Source organism: Xyrauchen texanus, chromosome 49 (genome assembly GCF_025860055.1).
Source record: "Xyrauchen texanus isolate HMW12.3.18 chromosome 49, RBS_HiC_50CHRs, whole genome shotgun sequence".
NCBI classification, from domain to species: Eukaryota; Metazoa; Chordata; class Actinopteri; order Cypriniformes; family Catostomidae; genus Xyrauchen; species Xyrauchen texanus.
This window is the reverse complement of record NC_068324.1, coordinates 12519189-12539070: the sequence shown is the minus strand read 5'-3', so window position 1 is coordinate 12539070 and position 19882 is coordinate 12519189. Positions and strand designations below refer to the sequence as shown.

The window sequence follows — 19882 nt, the reverse complement described above, 5'->3', positions numbered from 1 at the left end:
AAAAATATTTAATTTTCACATTGTGCCAATGAAAATCTTTTTTTGCGTTGCGGTACAAAATGCACATAACTGTCATGTAAATGACGTCACAATGTAAAAAATCGTAATGGCTCTAAAATATGCTTGTTTTTGTATATGCAAGTTATTCTATCTTATTTGTTCTTTTGATTTTGTAGTAAAAGGACCAGGACATTTTCTTCACAACTTTCAAGAGAATCACCCAAATTATTTTGTTAATCCAATGAAATTAAGTTCGTCTTTGTCTATTTGTGGGCTGTGAACACAAATTCATGTTGACTTTAAAAACAATAACATATATTTAAGTACAACCAATAACGTAAAAGAAAATCATAACAGAAATATAATTAGGAACTTTATTCTTTTACAAAAGTACAAATTTAATAGAGATGAGCGCTTTTTTCAAACCAACCAAACATTCAAAAATTGTTACATTTAGCAAAAATAGAAATTCTAATAGATGTTTTTTTTTTTTATAGACAAAAGACAATCCCTTGATCAACAATGCTGTTTGTCCAAACATAAGCACAAACAATACAAATTAAAACAAATCTGAGATGGAAAAAGATTTTGCCTCAGATCTCAAAGGAATCATTGCACACATGAATGTTGACTGTCTTACAACATATGCAAACTGTAAAACTGCAAAAGGTAAAGAAATGCCATAAGAATTTCACTTCCTCTCCTGCTGCATGTCATAAAAGGGCAGTATGCGTGTGTTTAGTTCTTGAGACATACAATAATGCACAATGCACTTATGACAGATGTTGAACATGTACAGCGAACTTGAATTCCATACAGAAAATTCTGTCGTTTTCCAAAAGAACAGGAACCAAAATTCAACATTAATATTTAAAATGTATTCCTGCAGTCTATCAAACCACCTGTATGTATTAAAAAAAATCTGAAATTCATCAAATTAATATAAATTCTCAAAAAATAAGTTATGAGAGATCCTGCTCTAGAATTGATGTTCAAGCGATGCATATTAGTATTAACATTTTATATTTTTCCATGCTGTTCACGTGAATAAAAACAATGGTGTCCCAGGAGGGCCGTGTAAGGCACCATTTCTTCTTCACAGTATACTTAAAAAGACAGTTACCCAAAAATGAAAATTCAGTTATCATTTACTCATGTTGTTCCAAACCATATGACTTTCTTCCATTGAACACAAAATAAGACATTAGGCAGAATGTTCTACAAAATATCTCCACAGAGAAGATTACAGAACTTTCATTTTTGGGTGAACGACCCCTTTAACACATAGACACTAGTGAAACCGTTCACACATATAACCCCACACTGAGTGTGCGAGACAAAACTGTCACTGAATTTCAAAAGACCATCCAATAGGATGAAAGACAGTCAGTGTTTTATAACACAGAGTTTCTTCATTTTGCATAATCAGTAACAAAATAACAACAAACATCCACACGTTCCCTCAGAGCATGATTTAAAGATACACTACTTATAAGTTACTAAAATACTCAACTCATTAGACCTCTAAAACCAGGAACTTTGCCTTCACGTTTTCCAGTGTCTATATTGCAAATGAGGCTTTCGGTTAAAAACACGTCTCAAGTCCAACCGCTATTCATATAAAACAAATCTCAAAATCTTTATACTGAAACTTAAAACCAATCCGAGTTCATGTTAATGAATAAAAAGATCAACATTGCTCAAAATGATGGCTCATTAATCCAAAACAAAGGGAAAATAAAACCATTAAAAGGTGACCCAAAGGGGAAATTTTCATGTTGTCCACAGCTTTCTTCTCATCCAAGGGGCTTTTCAGGACTTCAGAAGTCCCACATTTGGAAGATTTACAGCAACACACTCCTTCAGCCTCAGATCAAAGGGTTCATGCCACAGGTGAGTCTGAAGGCACCAGCTGGAGATGACTTTAGAGGTGAGGAAGACTTGAGCGTAAAGAGTAAAACGAGGGTAAAGCAGGAGTACCACCATTAGCATGGATGACCTCATCCATCTGTTTTGAAGCTTTTGGGTTGGGATGAGGAACAGTGCTACTTCAGAAGAGCCTTGTAGAGCAGCATGGACCTGGCTGTGGTTCGCTCCTGCTCCAAGCAGAAGATCAAGTCCCTGAGGTTGACTCGGGTGATGCGCTGACGGGCCTGCCGGCCTGAGGACGTGGAGGATGAGGTAGAGCCAGTCGCTGATCCGGAGGGGCCTGCAGGACACTGAGTGGGAAACATGAAAGAATTAGGTGAGTTTGACTGCAGATTTACATTGAATAACAATTTTGACATGACAGGTTGATAAAAGTGACAGATTTGTCAAGTTTTGAAAATAAACCCAATAACTTAATGTAGTTCGTCTTTGGCAGAAATGCCAAAAACCTAGTAAAAACCTAGCTCATTACATTTTTACATTGAAAACCTGTTTGTATATGCCATTTTACAAATTTCAGTGATTTATCACAAAACAGCAGGCTGTTAAAAACGATGACCTCCGATAAGGACAATGGGACTAAATTACATTAGAAATTCTAAATACACTGTGCATGATCACATTGAGAATCAATGGGTGCAACCAAAAGCTGGAAAATGTTGCTTTCAGGAGCTTCTGAGACCAGTGCAGACAGACAGCACACTTGAGGTTAAGTCATCTACTAATTAGGGCACGAGGGAGCAGTGCATTCACACTTAACATCCGGTCAAAAATTTCAGGCTGCAGAAAATGTTTGCACCACTCATCATGGGACAATGGCAATCAGTACAAAGACTCAGAATTTATAACATGGTTGGAAGTGTTTGGACAATGCTGGCCATTACTTTGAGATAGAATTATGCAAATATTTTATTGGTAAAATGCTTCAGCACTGGCTAATACTTGTTTGTTTGCAGCACAGAGCAGAGAGAGCGTTGAGATTTTGTTGCCAAAGTAGAAAAAATTAAAATAATTGTATAAGTAATTTGTACTTTTCCCAAACGCATTGTTCCAAGGCAGCTTTACAGAAAATCAGCTGCAATGTTTAACGTCTCAAAAACATGAACAACCAAAACTCCCGGAAACATAATAAACAGCATGATAAAAAAGCTGACTTTCTATAGCTTGGTATTATTCACAACCTGGGTCCACTGTCCCCATATGAGGACAACATTTTTTAGGAGAACTATTTTCTCTTCTCATATATATATATTTTTTTTTTGCAAGTTTATTAGGGGCAAATTAAAAAGGGAAATGAAAAATGCACACAGCAGTCACACTCTGGTCCCAGGAGGTCAAGCTTGGATATACGAGAAAGAATTTAACATTACACAAAAGCTTTAAGTCAAATTTCTTTGAAATTATTTACTATAGATAGCCAGGTCTTACTCTGATACTTATGTGACCATTTGTGTGATAACGCCCTAACAGTACTCGAAGATCCTCAGCTATGTGCTTTTGTGTTTATCAGCACACCTGCACACCATGTGATCTTCTTTTCTCTGCTTTAGGCAAGAGATCCACACCTAACGCCTCGGGCATCAGACTTTTGATCTCAACAGCAGTGTTCAGAGTCAGCTAGTGGGAAAAGGTGAACGAGATAAAATATAATCTATGCTTACATATTACCAAGTCAAGTTGAAAATGAGTTGATGAAATGGAAGGCTCCTGAGCAGCCATTGGATCAGTAAACTTAATATAATTTACACAGTCCATCTCGAGGGAGAAGACCTTACATCCAATTCACAGGAGAGGAGACAGAGGAGGGAGGATAATCACATGTGTATCATATTCATCAGCCGTACAGGGGGTCTATAGCGTGACATCACTCAGCTGGAATGAGGTTAGGGTCTCCAGACTTCACAGAATACTAAGTACAGTGTACGTGAGAAGGTGTAAGACACCCTCCAGGCACAAAACACACACCACACCCTACAGTAACAACCCACAGCTTTATGGGATCTGTATCACTCTTGTACACACTCTTACACACCCTGTGTGATTCCTACACATACACACCCAGGGCTGGCAAACTTTACCACAACATGTTTATGCGGGCAGGTCAGTACGGAGACTTGTACAAACATCTACATTGGTAATATTTCATCATTATTTGAAAATATACAGGATAACTTTTAGGGAAGGATGATATACGACACTGAAATCAGAGATCAATAGCAGAACTTTCATACGTAAACCACACACAGTACAGACCATACCAGGAAGCTTAGGAAACGAATAAGGCACACTTGTGCTTGGCCTCACATGAATCACACATACTTAAATAAACCTGAAATCAATGCATTAGATAGCCGTATGTGTTAAGGGAACAATCACAATAAGTTAGTGCTGGATTTCAGAGTCTGACTCAATGCCACATGATAGTTGACACATAAACGTCAAATCAACAAACACTTGTGAATTACTACTTAAAAACACATACCCACTGCTCTTAATAAAAATAAACTACTAACAAAGAGCACTAAAGCAATACGGTAAACTCTAGCCTTTATAAGAGACACTTTTACTTGCACAACTCGACATTGCAGTGCATGAAGTCTGCGTTTCAGTTAGCATGTGTGGGTGAACACGCTCAGGGCATTTTGCCACTATCCTAGTGGTGCGTTAGAGATGGAACTTGTTAAGCCTGCATAAATGTGTAAAGATATGGATGAATATATTACAGATGTGAGCATTAACGTGCCTCAGGCACTGACTGAGATGTATTTTTTTTTTAAACCACATTAACTGTGGAGTGGAATGTGTAGGGTGCACAAGCGATCTTTGAGTGTCATTAGGGTTCAAATTTGTTGTAAACCGTTGAGTTGTGTTTGTGCGTGTTAAGTGTGTGTAGAACAGCATACACCTCCAGAGAAACTGACTCCAAACCCTGAAGAGATGCGGAAGCTTAAAGTTGCAGGGTTCTGAAAGGCCTGAATTGAGCAGAATGGCATAAAATTAACCCTTCAACCAGATGTAAAGGTCTCGAAATCTTCAAAACAAGCAAGTTGTGCATTTAAGGCCAAAATCCAAGGTTTGCCATACTTTTTGACCAATGAAATTTCTTGACCTTTCCAGTTGTTTGTGATTATAATAGTAAAAACATTTTTATTCAGATTGATTCATAAATGAATTATAAAGAATAGTTAAAATTTTTATTTTTTTTAAAGGAAGTGATTCAAAAGATTGATTCACAAATGTTACTCTACACATGAGCAATAAAGCACAACAGTCTGGTTACAGAAGTAAAACTCCCATGAATTTTTTCCATTGGGGAATTTATTTTTAATGATAATTTAAGACTTAGCGTGAGCTCCACGGTTTTTATCAAGGGTATATGCTTATGCTAAAGCCATCTGCGTGATTTTAACTTTATTTGATTGTGAAATTCCTGGTGAAGAACTACACTCCATGATCCAGTAGAAATTTGAAGCAAACAAAGCACACCAAATAAGGACAGCAGCAACCACCTACTTCTATTACAAACGGTAATAGAAGTAGGTGGTGTGTCTCCCTACACTTTTAAACTTCTAATAATATATGTATGGATACATTGCAATAAATTTAAAATACTTCAAACGAGTAGTTTATATTTTTTCATTGTTTTCATTTTTATTATGACTTCTGAATACTTCATGGGATGTAGTTCATTCCCTGATTAAAATATGTTAAGTACGCAGCTTTGTACATTTGTCGTATTGTCCAATTTTCAGAAACTTTTTTACTCAAATCATAGTTTGTAATGCTGCGATTCATCTTGGAGCTGGTTGGTTTGGTTCATAGCTTAGAACTCCTTAGTACTAGAAGTACTTTATGAAATCCAAAGGAAAAACAACATGTGGGAAAATAACTTCTAGTACCAGGATTGCTGAAAAAGTGGGTGACCATGGTTGCGCTCAATATCTAACCGAAGGAATGCTTTACAACAGAACATAACTAAAATAATATAGATTCACTACAGAAATTTACTTTTTCTAGGCCTGGAAAACTCTATATTAAAATTCCCTTATACTTCCAGGTTTCCATGAACGTGGAGACAATGAAAACCAAACCATAGAGGAGAAGTTGTGTTCCAAAGTAATTTTAAGCCACCTAACAACTGACAAGCTTGAGAATTCCCTCAACTCAAAGTGGCCCAAACACCAACCAGAAAACCCTCTATGCTCTAAATAACCCCCCCAAAAAAAACCTTCTTACTCCACCATATTCCTCCAAACGACTGTGAGCACTTCTGGCCTCCAAAGGTTAGAGAGAGCCTGAGGGTGCTGTGTGTCTGCAGTGTTTGGGAAAATGACTCGCCTTCCCTCTGCACAAAACTACAGCCTGGGGCCATTCAACCCTGCTCCACTTCACTTTAACCCATTACAATCCAGCTTATGACAGACTTTCACTCTGATCAAGGACCATCTATCCTTAAGTGATTCCAAAACTTGATGTTTGAGGAACATGGTTGGGCTTCAAACCAGGAATTAATTGGTATCTTCAACCAACAACTGTGGATCCTCGTAGAAGGTTGAGTGGTGGAAACAGAGGTGCCAAGAGATGGTGCTCAAAAGTGTCAAAAGGAAGAGCACGAGATGATAAAACATTGGTCACTTGTCTGTCCCATTTAAGGTGCAATCTGGGTTTGTAGTTTGGTGTGTGCATTAACTATGGATTTAATCTGTAAAATAGTTGACACTACACTTAATTAAAAGGTCTTGCTTTAGGGAAGAATTTTCTAATTAGTGAAATGGCTGCAAAGCTGCAGATCCTTTGCCTCCAGTGAAGTTAAGGAGCTGATGGGCAGAGCTGGAATAAAATCCAGGCCTATGGCCAAGACCATAACAGAGGCATATGAGACTTTGTGGTGTTCCATCATTACCATACCTCATAATTAACTTAAGAGACAACAAAACGTGGAATGCAAAAAACAAAAAACATGTAATGATTGTAAGCATATAAACATCTAATGAATGCTTACTGGTGGCAATTGATGAAGATGCCAACTTTAAATACAACGTGTCACTGAATTCTTGTCACTGAACACCTAAATCTATAATATTCTGGCATTTTTACTGATCAGATTGATATTCAATCAAATAAAAGAAGAAATGTTGTCTCTCCTACAAATTACAAACCCAAACCTACATGAGGTTAGGGGTTTAAATCCTTAAACCCAACAAGAGCAATAGTATTAGTAAGACTGTAATAATTGTAATAATTAGTAATAATTGTTGCAAAATGGCAGAAATCAAATAATAATGAGATGATGGTCCAATTTGTCAGTTTTTTTTGGGAACTTGGAATGCAGTTTTATGCAGGTCAATCAAATCTAAAACGGTAACCACGAAGAGAAATGCATGACTGGCATTTGCATGACTGGCATTTAGCAACATATAAAGTTCTAAAATTTGCCATAATGTATTGCCAAAAATATACTTAACTCTAAATCAGATGTCAACCCTACCTCTGGGAGAAACCTTTAATGCCAAAACACTCTATGCATGTACGCGAACGCAGATGCATCTGGCAATTCAAGCTCAATGTCACGCATCGTTGCATTCTGAAATGTGTCAGACCACAATTCATAACAACAAAACTAAGTTTCATTGTCAACGTTGCCGCAAGAGACACTATAGCGCGATAAGTGTGAGTTTTCTCTTTTTATTAACTACTGTCATGGCAGAGCAAAAGTTTGATGAAAATATTGCTGAGCAAGTAAAATATATTTATACCAACTTACCTGAATAAAAACACATCCAGTTAAATGTCAGAGATGTTTGAACGTAACTCTATTGCCCCATTAATTACTGAGGTTTGTTCCCACCATGGTATCGCAAGAACGTTATACCGGAACATGTGTTGACAATGCGCTGGCCAAATGCTTGCGTATGTGTTCATGTACATGTGTAATGTATGTTTCGAACTTTAATGTAAAACCCTCAGTAAGGCTGAATCATGCAGGCTTCATCTGTCGGAGCTGGCATCGCTCCTGATCTGCAAAATAGAGACGAAATAGAGATGTTCCTGTTCTTGACGGCACGCTGCACAAGTATTTGTAGCCTGCTAATCATTGCTTATTCTCAAACTTTCATTGTTTTATTCTTTGTCATTTTACAGTGTTTCGTGTTTTTCCACTTTTCTACCATTTCATCTGTGAGTATTTTACCTGTTGCTGCTGGTGCCTAGTCTGTGTTTGTAGTCCGCTAGCTTTTTAGCATTGCTTATCTATCTGTTATCAGCTTTTAATCCTTAAAATCTCCCATTTTTCAGTGTGCATCAGGTTTCCCCCCACATTAGTCTCTTATTGCGATTCAACTGCGTGCATTTTCCACATGTATCCGATGTCTATTTTTATCACGATTAAACTGTGTATTTTACAGTGCGCACCCTTTTTTCTCCTCTGTGTTGTATCGATCTCAAAGCACTGCTTATCAAGAACAACCATAACAACAAACAATTGCATGAGGGATTCACATCAATCTCAAACACTCACCGCTCAGGAACAACCAACAACAACAACAAACAATTGCAGCAAGTCATGGCATCCGCTCATGTTATTTCTCCCTGCATTGCATGTCACATATTTACTATAGCTTCTTCCATCAGCAGTGAGGGATTCACATGTGATAAATGTAAGGAATTAGTCAGGCTGATGAAGAAAATTAATACGTTAGAGACACCGGATCCGAATGCTTGTGTGAGAAAGAGGTCAGTGAGAAAGAGAAGCCGGTAGATACCGTTTCAGATGCGGGTAGTACAGCGAGCAACACAAACTTTGGTTCTGGCTCTAGAGGCCCTGCAGCAGGGCGTTTCGGTGACGTCTTGGCGGCATACTCGCTCAGCAAAGCGAAACCACTATCCCTTTCCTGTAAGGGTTTCCATTAGATTCTCCCCACTCAGTGATGTAAACACTGAGAATCATGTTGAAAGAGCCTTAATAATTGGTAAGCCTGCTGTAAGGAACGTGGAAATAGAGACTCCAGCCACCATTGTTAAATGCATTTCTGGGGTTCAAGCATCTGACATTAGATCACATTTACCCAAAGTGCTGGCTAATGCTAAATGTAGATTTTCTAAAATGTTTATTTATGTCGGCACTAATGATGTCCAGCTTGGCCAGTTGGAGATCACTAAAGATAATTATAAAGAAGTGTGTGAACTTGTGAAACGATGTTTGACACTATAATATGCTCTGGCCCCCTCCCTGCTCATCGTGGTGACTAGGTTTATAGTAGATTAATGTCACTGAATGGCTGGATGTCTGATTGGTGTCCGGAGAATAGCATAGGATCTATAGAGTTTTTGGGGGAGACTTGACCAGCTAAAGAGAAGGTGGGAAGGAAGGTGCGCTCTCCTTTCTAGTAATTTGGCTCATAGTCATAATAATGAAAGTATCTGACTAATTGGGGTCCAGGTGAGGAGGCAGATAAACTGGTTAATCCGAATGTCTGCTAGCTGCCTTGAGACATCACACAGGTCACATAAACTACAAAACATAGAGACTGTATCACCTAGATATCATATAGAGAATGTGTCTGTTACCCCGAACTACCAAACAAAAAACTCTTACTAAATCATTTAGAAAACATTTGATTAAGGTCAAACTTGGAAAATAAATTATAAAATGAAAGAGAAATATCATATGAAGGTAGGGCTACTAAACATTAGATTTCTTTCAGCCAAAGCACTAATTGTAAATTAATTTATTACAGATCATAGTTTAGATGAGCTCTGTTTGAACGAAACCTGGTTTAAACCAGATGAATGTATTAGTTTAAATGAATCTACTCCCCCAGGTTATTGTTATAAACATGAGCCTCGTCTGAAGGGTCGAGGAGGAGGTGTTGCTACAATTAACATTTAAGTTTTTGGTGTTACTCAGAGGACAGGATATAAGTCTTTTGAGCTACAAATGCTTAATGTGACACTGTCAGATATAAAAACATGTTTACAAATGATAATAATATTTAAGTTTAATGGGTTCCAAAAAATAACTGTGAATGAAAAGTGAGCTGATATCTTATAACTAAATTGAAAAAAAAATATATAGATCTGAATCATTTAAAGTCCAGATACAAGTTGAAAAAATATTGGCAAAAAAATAAAGGGAAAAAAAACCAGCTTCTTTTCTACTGATGACTTATACTGGAATTACTGTTAAATTTGCTGCTACATTATACAGTATACTAGTTAACAATAACGTTTTTCTTAATAAGCTATACATTTACATTGAAATAATGTGTAGTTAGAGGTTTGTGTTTCTTTACATATTAAAGAGCACACCCAATTAGTTCCACACAATAATGTAAAGATACTGATTATGCAAAAAACATTTATTGGTATTGGATCGGCCGATACTGAGATTTCCGATATCGGAACAGGAAGAGAAAAGTGGTATCAGTGCATCTCTAGGCAGAACCAGCACAAAAAGAAAGAAATAGGTGTTGTTCCTAGGATTGTCAAGAGTCAAATTCACTCGGAGGCCAAAAAAAAAAAAAAAAAAAATGCACCATGACTTACGCAGTCCATCAACTTTATAAAAGACATCCTTTGTGCAGGCATGTAGATATATTACGGTCATCCTCAACATCCACTCTCAATCTGGCTGGGAACCCCAGAGCAAAAGCGATCCTCTGTCAATGCAATTTTCTTGAAGGACAAATGTTATTCCACAAAACAAACTCCAGCCGCTAGGTGGAACCAACACAAACAGAAACAAAAATGGCACCCAGCTTCCTCAGACAATGTGTATGTTCAGGGAGTCAGTCCACTCACATAAGAAACACCAAATGGCTTACTCACTCCAATGCATTTATGAAGGACAGTGCTTGTTTGGGACTAGGGTTGCAGCGGTATACTGGTTTCACGGTATACCACGGTTTGAAAATTGACGGTTATCATACCATGTACATTTGCTTATCTACGGTATTGAGAAAAAAATGCAACCGGACGGAGAATCTCACGTGCACATCTCCTTTATTCCTTGTCTGCCTGTCAGACGCGTCAACTTGCGACACGCAAGCCTGCAGCGGAGAAAATGTCTGAGAGCAGCGAGGCGAGGGGGTCTGACATGAGTTTGTGTGTGAGTTAAAGCAGTGTTTCTCAACTGGTCTATTCAGACTGGGTCGCGGAGAGCAGGGAAAGAACAACGCCATGGTTCTCCCATTGAAGATATTTCGGCGGCCGCCCAAGTGATAGACTATTTAGGACTGCCGAGGCAGATTTAATGATAATCTCGCAAACAGCTAAAGCAGAAATGATACGGCCCGCCGCTCATTTATCGAAAAAGTGTTTTTATTTTTCATTGGATATTTCAGTTAACTTGCATTGGGACCTAACGCGTCTCCACAAGCATTTAACATGCTCAGGGTTGCCAGATAAGAGATGAAACACTTGCGCATTTGGAAATATTCCATCTAATGTTATACTTATTTTGTGCAATCTGGCAACCGTCTCGCTTTCTACTTTGATCAAACTTAGTGATCTGTAGTGCAATATTCTGCTCAAGGAAAAGTGTTATACGGCTACTCTGTCCATTCTTGAGGCTGCTTGTGATGTTTGGTGCTACTAATATTGCAGGTAAACCTTCTCAGTGATTAAACTAAATATAAAAGTAGATCTCAGAATCATTGACACATGGAGGGAGTAATCATTTACATATAAGCAAAAGCAAGCCAGAGATGAATATGTAAATATATTTTTTATTTGTGCAAAGTAAACTCGCCCGCTTTGCGCAAACATTAAAAGTTAATAAATGAACAGGGAAGTAGATTTGGCAAAATAAATTTATAATCTCCACCTTTATTCAGTTTTTTAATGCATGATAGAAAAGTATTTACATATGTAGAGCAATACAATACTTTAGGCACTTCAGAAAATGGAGTACACAACTATTTAAAAGATACAGAAACCAAATCAATGCAGAACATTGTATCTCAAAAGTAATACAATGTATGGAATTATGAAATCATCTGTCACAGTATCTCAGAAAACAGTGACTCATAATTTTCATCATGGGCAACTTCAGTCCTTCGCTGCCATAGGTCATGAAGAGCTAACAAAATATATTGAATCATCAAAACTGTGGTCGGTGCTGCACTGTCTCTCACTGTGCCTATTGTCCTGTTCATTGTTAGAAATTTCTTGTACTGTCCCGTACTTTTACATGTGCACTTTATATAGGTATATATAGGTATTTTATATAGATATTTTATTTAGTTGTGTAGTCTCATGTGGTTCTGTGTTTGTCCTATGTTGTTTTTATGTAGCACCATGGTCCTGGAGGAACGTTGTCTCATTTCACTGTGTACTGTACTAACTGTATATCGTTGAAATGACAATAAAAACCACTTGACTTGAAAAGCCACAACATGTATGTTAGATCCCATACTAAGCTCTTAATAAGAGGTATTCCCTGTAATATCAGAACCTCTTCTTAATATTAACTCCTCGCTATCCTTAGAACATGTCCCAAGAAACTTTAAAATGGCAGTTATCAAACCGCTTATTAATAGTCTTGATCCTGGAGAACTAATTATAGACCGATTTCAAATCTCCCGTTAATGTCAAAAATACTAGAAAAGGCAGTACACCCTCCCAACTATTTTTATTTCAGAGAAAAAGAATATATATATGAACAATTTCACTTATCAGAGTTACAACAAATGACTTGCTCTTATCATCTGATCACGGCTGCATTTCACTTCTAGAGCCTTTAGATCTTAAGTGCTGCCTTCGACACGATAGATCACAAAATTCTCTTGAATAGGCTAAAGAATTATGTTGGCATTTGTGGACATGAATTAGCATGGTTTAGGTCCAATTTAGCAGACCGCTATCACTTTATGTAAATGAGGAATAGTCAAACCAAACAAAAGTATGGAGTGCCACAGGGATCAGTTTTAGGGCCTCTGCTATTCTCCTTGTATATGCTTCCCCTGGGAGACATTATCAGGAATCGTGGAATAAGTTTCCACTGTTATACTGATGATACCCAACTTCATATTTCTTCAAAACCTGATCAAATTTCACAATTCTCCAAATTAGCAGAGTGTATCAATGTATCAATCAAAAAAGATTGGATGGCCACAAATTTCCATCTACTCAATTCAAACAAAACAGAGGCACTAATTATTGGACCAAAAACCTCTAAAAACAAGCTGCTAAAATATAATTAGTCTCTGGATGGATGTACTGTTACATTGTCTTCAACAGCGAAGATAGTTGATAACAACCTGTCCTTTGAAAATCAAACTACTTATGTTTGTAGAACAGCATTCTTCCACCTAAGAAATATTGCTAAATTACAACACATGCTCTTGTTGCTGATGCCGAAACTCTCAATTAATGCGTTCATGACAACAAGACTAGATTATTTTAATGCATTACAGGGAGGATGTCCAGCAAGATCAATAAATAAACTTCAATTGGTTCAAAATGCAGCAGCCAGAGTGATCACTAGAACCAAGAAATTTGACCATATTTACCACATTTTACCATCGATACATTGGCTACCAGTTAAATTTCATATTAATTTCACAATTCTGTTAACTACGTACAAAGCTTTGAATGGTCTAGCTCTGCAGTACTTAAATTACCTTCTACTATGCTATATTCCATCAGGTTTATTATGATCACAAAATTCTGGCCTTTTAATAGTTCCTAGAATATTAAAATCCACAAAAAGAGGCAGATCCTTTTCTTATTGGGCTCCTAAGCTATGGAACAGTCTTCCTAACACTGTTCAAAATGCAGACACACTCACTCAGTTTAAGTCTATACTAAAGACTCATCTATTTAGCTAGGCAATACATCTAATTTATCCTTCAACTCACAATTAGTCTGCTTTAGTTAGGTCTGCCGGAACCAGATAAAATTAATGACATCTATGCTAATATTATTCCATTTGTATACCCATCTCAACCTCGGGACTCCTATCGTGAGGTCACCAGAACCGGCTGGATCCAGCTGCATTCCTGCTTCGTTTTGGACGCCACTGCTACATGTCTCTGAGCGATGACGACTAAATGCAGCCGGTGCCAGCCAAACATCACATCAGGACTTTTGAGGATGAACTGATGCCAACTTCAACCATAAGGCATGGGATACATCATATGCCATTGCCTGAACCTTGGATTTAGGGTTGACCTCACCGAAATTACCGGCCGGTTGAATGGTGATGCACCTCACTGATCTCTGCCTGCATCACCTCAGTCTAATGATGGACTACACTCTTATAATGGAATAAATAGACTATCAATTAATAGCCAACAAAGCCTTTCATCAGCCAAATAACGAAGGACAGTGCATCTATGTGAACTTCTGCAGTTAATCCAGGATGAACTTCAAAGACTTTAGTCATTAATCTTAAAGTTCTTATACATTTTTAGTTTAAACACTGACCCTTAACACTTAGTTTAATACATAATTAAGAAATATTGGCATTATATTCATGATGTTAGCCAGAGGGGAACTGGCCCCACAGTCAGGCTGGTTTCTCCCAAGTTTATTTTTCTCCATTAGCCAACACCTTATGGAGTTTTATGTTCCTTGCCACAGTCGCCTTCGGCTTGCTCACTGGATTTCTAAATACAATTATTATTTAATTACTTGTTTTTAAACACAATTCACAATCATATTTTATCAGACTACAAAACAATGACTAAGACATTATAGATATTACAATTTCATTTTCTGTTAATACATGATTTTCTGTAAAGCTGCTTTGAAACGATGTATGTTGTGAATTTTGTTTACTTGACATCTCGTTCAAAACTCTCCAACTCTAAAACAAAATGATGCTTAACCCCCCCCCCCCCCCAAAAAAAACAAACAACCATAAAATGTATTTTAAATCAATAAATAATTTAAATGTACCCTGAAAACGTAAGTCTGCAGAATGTGGTAAATTTCCATGCTGCGGATTTACCAACATCAAGCGATCGCAAATATTCTGCACCCGTTTTTGAAACACCATCACCCTTTTCTCTCTGTCTTTTACTCTCTCAGCACAAACAACAGAGATGCTTCAGGCAGCACTTGCGGGAAAACAAACATTCTTCCTACATCTGCGTGGAATTCAAACATCTCTCCCACATTGTGTTGGCTGTATTTATAAAAAAAGAGCACTTGTCAACAGCTTACATGGCTACAAGGTACATATAAAGCTCCAGGGCAATGCTATACAAATATATAAAGTAGTTCAACAAATATAGTGGCATGATGGTCTTAAAAACACTCTTTTAGCTTACAGTACAAAAATACTCCATTAATGTGGACCGGAATGGTGAATGTCTAAACAACTACTAATTTTGTGCCTCTTACCACATTCAAAATTGTTGAAGTTGATATTACACACTTCTGTGGCGACGGAACAGATTTAACAAATAACCTTCCATTTATATTAGTTAATTTATGAATGGCAAAATGGAAACCCGTTGTGATGCTTTCGTGTTTCTACCCTGGAGAAACACAATGTATAAAGAGCAATAGTAAGTGCTGTAATGGTAGCTGAACAGCTGGAGGGAATCAGGAGGGTAAGCTGTGATGGTACCAACAGCCCTCTGGCTTCTACATACACAGATGGTCATTGAGGTAATACGAAACAGATTATTTACCCAACCAAACAGAGATCTCTTGGAGCGGGGGAGAAAGAAAAACTTAAAAAAAATAAAAATAAAAATAAAACACTTTAAAAGCAGGAACTCCATGAACAGTGTAGAATTTAATTAAATCCAATACCACAATGTATAACAACTGGGGAAAACTATCCATGATATTTATTGTAATTTATGAAACTGACAAACAAGACGTATATAGCAATTGCCGAAATTCATAAACATGAGGTATACAGCATCTAATGAAATCTACAACAACATTGTAACAATTACAGAAATCCACAACTAATGAAACATATAACAACTGATGAAATCCATGTCCACAATGTATATAACAATTGACTAATTCCACAATGACAATTTACAGTACCTACAGTAATAATTGACAGCATCCACAACCACAATTTATAAAACAATGGAGGATATCTAAGACCACAACATAACAACTGACAAAATATAGGCTACAACCACTATGTATAAAAAAGAAATTATTCATTAATTACCACAATTTTTATAACCATTGATATGGCTGTTTTGTTTTTATTCTTTAAGCTGTCAACAAAAAGTATTGTTATGCCACAATCTTACACCAAAGTATATAAAACATAAAATCCAAGGCTAAGATCTATAACAATTCAGCATCATGGCTGTTCTGTTTCACATTTTTAAGCTACCAACAAACAGACAAGTTTCAAGCTATTAAACACTCAAACAAGACAGTGCTTTGAGTCAGATTGTTCTGCTTAATAAACTCTGGAAAGGTGTTTACATTTAGATTTAGCTGCAAATGCTAAAATGCAGATAGAGATCAGACTGTGTGACTTTTCTTACTTGCAAGGTTGTAACTTATTCCAACTGATGAGATGGAGATGTGAGAAACTAAATGCAGGGAAAGGACAGGCAAAGAGAGAGAGAAAGAGAGCAAGGAGTGAAGTGGTAGAGTACGACTTGAATTTAATATTTCATGATTGCCTGAAGGATTTTTCACAGATCAATGTGACTCTATACCCAAGCCAGTGTCAGGCAGAGAGCATCAGTAGAAACAAGAGCAAGAGAGAGAGAACGAGAAAACAGTTGAAACTATGAGATATATAGAGTGAAAGACAGAGAAGTGTTTAAGAAGGACAAGTATAAAAAATTATGAAATAACTAGAGAACAAAAGTGACACAGAAAGAAAGATTTGGCTCCTCGGTTCAGTAAATTGTTTGTCTTCTTAACATCAGTGTGTGTGTGTGTTTGCTTCATGAGAGATACACCCTCCACTGCCTCCATACCCAAGGGCTTTGCCAGAGGCACACATTACCTCTGTTAATGGGTTTCCATTTGAGCAGCAGGAAGGAAGCCAATAACCTATCCACACTAATGGATTAGTCTACATGTAGACAACCTCTGCAGCTAATCTTGGACCAACTGTTTTCTTCCTTCACAAAACAAACCGAGGAAACAAAGGATGTCACCCAACATGGGTACAAAAGTGAAATTATGAAACAAAAGGAGGTCAAACTGTTGTATCAATACTAGCAAATGAGGAAATCTATGAACATGATGTATATAACAACTGAGAAAATCCACGACATACTACAATTGAAGAAATACACAAACATGATGCATTTAGCGAGTAGGGAAATCTAGGAACATGATGTAGATAATGATTGAGGACATTCACAACCATGAAGTATACTGCAAATGAAGAGATCACAAACATGATGTATATAAGTATTGAGGAAATCCACGAACATGACATATATTGCTTTTGAAGAAATCCACAAACATGACGTATATAACAATGGACTATTTTCAGGGGCCTGGGTAGCTCAGCGAGTATTGACGTTGACTACCACCCCTAGAGTCGCATATTCGAATCCAGGGCATGCTGAGTGACTTCAGCCAGGTCTCCCAAGCAACCAAATTGGCCCAGTTGCTAGGGAGGGTAGAGTCACAAGGGGTAACCTCCACGTGGTTGCGATTAGCGGTTCTCGCTCTCAATGGGGTGCGTGTTGAGCGTGGATCGCAGAGTGTAGCATGAGCCTCCACATGTGGAGTCTCCATTGTGTCATGCACAACGAGCCACATGATAAGATGCGCGGATTTACTTTCTCAGGAGTGGAGGCAACTGAGACTTGTCCTCCGCCACCCAGATTGAGGTTATTAACCGTGCCACCACAAGGACCTATTAAGTGTTCAGAATTGGGCATTCCAAATTGGGGAGAAAAGGGGATAAAAACAAACAAACTGTTTTCATACTTCTGGTTGGACCGCGGAAGTGCTCATATATATACATATATATATATATATATATACATATACATATATATATATATATATATATACATATGCATATATATATATATATACACACACATAGCTTTACAAAATAACATTAAGTTGTTATCGACGGTCACCGTCGATAACAACTTAATGTATGTGATATATATATATATATCGTGTCGTGTCATGCTTTCCTGTCGTGCTTTCTGGTCACTCTCTCTCCCTCTCTCGACACTTGGCGTTCCTTAAATGTCTCTCTCCCTATCACTATAATAAGACACAGGTGTTAGAGGTAATTACAAACCAGGTGACAAGCCTTACCGCTCTCTCTCTCTCTCTCTCTCTCTCTCTCTCTCCCGCAGACCGACACACTACCACGCCCCCCATGCCACAGACAGTCAGAAGAGAGAAAGTGTCAAATTTTCTGTCCTCTCAGTAGCTGTATTAGAAGCTTCATCGCATCTGTGGTAAATAGTTTTTTTTTTTTTACTAATTCCAGGGTAATACAATACAAAGTAAAATGTTACAAATTTGCACTTGAGATTATATATATATATATATATATATATATATATATATATATATATATATATATATATATATATATATATATATAAAAAATGTTTGCTAGTTTTACGCTGCTAAATAAGGCGGAAATGTGTAATCAGGAAATCTGCGAACCTGACGTAAGCATATACAATAATGATCAAGGAAATCCATGAACATCTGACGATCGAGGAAATCCATGACACTGATGTTTATTACAATTGAAGAAATCTACAAACATGACGTATTTAATGATTAAGGAAATCCACGAACATGATGTGTCTGTTCCAAAAACTAGTGAGCACCTGCCGGAGGCATCATTTTAAGACATCTTAGGTGCGCTCCCGAAGCAAGGCTGTTCTAAATGGTAGGTATCTTAATTTTGCTAAGATATCTTGTTTTGGCCAAATTTTAAGGTAGCATCTTGTGTACCCTTCCCCTGAAATCAGTTGGGAGTCGAGTGTCCTGTGCACTGTGTGAGAAGTGCTATTTGAATGATGTGCGGAGCTGCCATCTATGTAGAGCTATTCAAATCGGTCTCTGAGGCATCATTTCAGGTAGGATGCTGCCATAGATGACAGTTGCCAATGCCAGAGACAATGAGGCGACTCACTAAGTTTTGGAACAGACCAGATGTATACAATGATGAAAATCCATGAACAAGACGTACATAACGATTCAGGAAATCCACAACCTTGATGTTTAAAACAAACGAGGAAATCAATGAGCATGATGTATGAGATAAAATATTTAATCCATTTCGAACATTTGCCAAAATTATGTCATCAAATATTGGTACAAAATTGTAATTATGAAAAAAGTAGAAACTGTTGCGTCAGTTGGATCTATTGAATTAACAACAAAAAAGGTTTTATCAGGCCATTATTGATAAAAATTTCTCCCAGATTGGTGTTACTCGAAAATAATTTTTACAAAACTCTTGCACTGTTGAAGGTGTTGTCCTTCCACGGCCATAATGAACCAATAAAGTTTTTAAAGATTTTAATTAGCTAAGATTAACAAGGGAGGTAATTAATTTCTGAGATGGGCATCTTAAATCTGCCGAAGGCCTGACTTTGTTGATGGAGCCGAATTATTTTTTTAAGCTGCCGAAAAGCATGCACTTGCATTCTAAAAGAGTCGATGGATGTAACATTCATCTTTGGGGGCTATTGTACTAGGATATTATGCAAACTGAATGTAGAGCACCTTATTCTTGTCACCAAACACCCAAATAATCTTCATTAGCTGTAACAGGTAAAGAAAGGGGGGAAGGTGCTATCTAGGACTGTGCTATCTCCATAAACATGCTGATGACAATCCAGTCACAATCCAGGAAACCAAGAAAAGTGGTCTTGAGGTAAAATTCAGAAGTAAAAGTAAAGCTATTAAAAATGTTACAACACAATAAAATCAGCATCATTGAGATGACTCAACATGAACAGCAGGTAAGCTGAAACATATGGCAGGGCTGCCACTCAGAAATTGCTTGATTCCA

General features: G+C 37.4%; 1 protein-coding gene across 1 annotated transcript in view; it reads right to left on the bottom strand.

Moving 5' to 3' along the window:
- Positions 1–277: 277 nt before the first annotated feature.
- LOC127640342 (transcription initiation factor TFIID subunit 4-like) overlaps positions 278–19882 on the bottom strand; it is a 63912-nt gene continuing 44307 nt past the window's right edge. Inside the window, exon 14 of the mRNA XM_052122838.1 lies at positions 278–2219. Within this exon, the coding sequence (XP_051978798.1) occupies positions 2046–2219 (174 nt within the window). The 3' untranslated portion in view covers positions 278–2045. The remainder of the gene's footprint in view (positions 2220–19882) is intronic.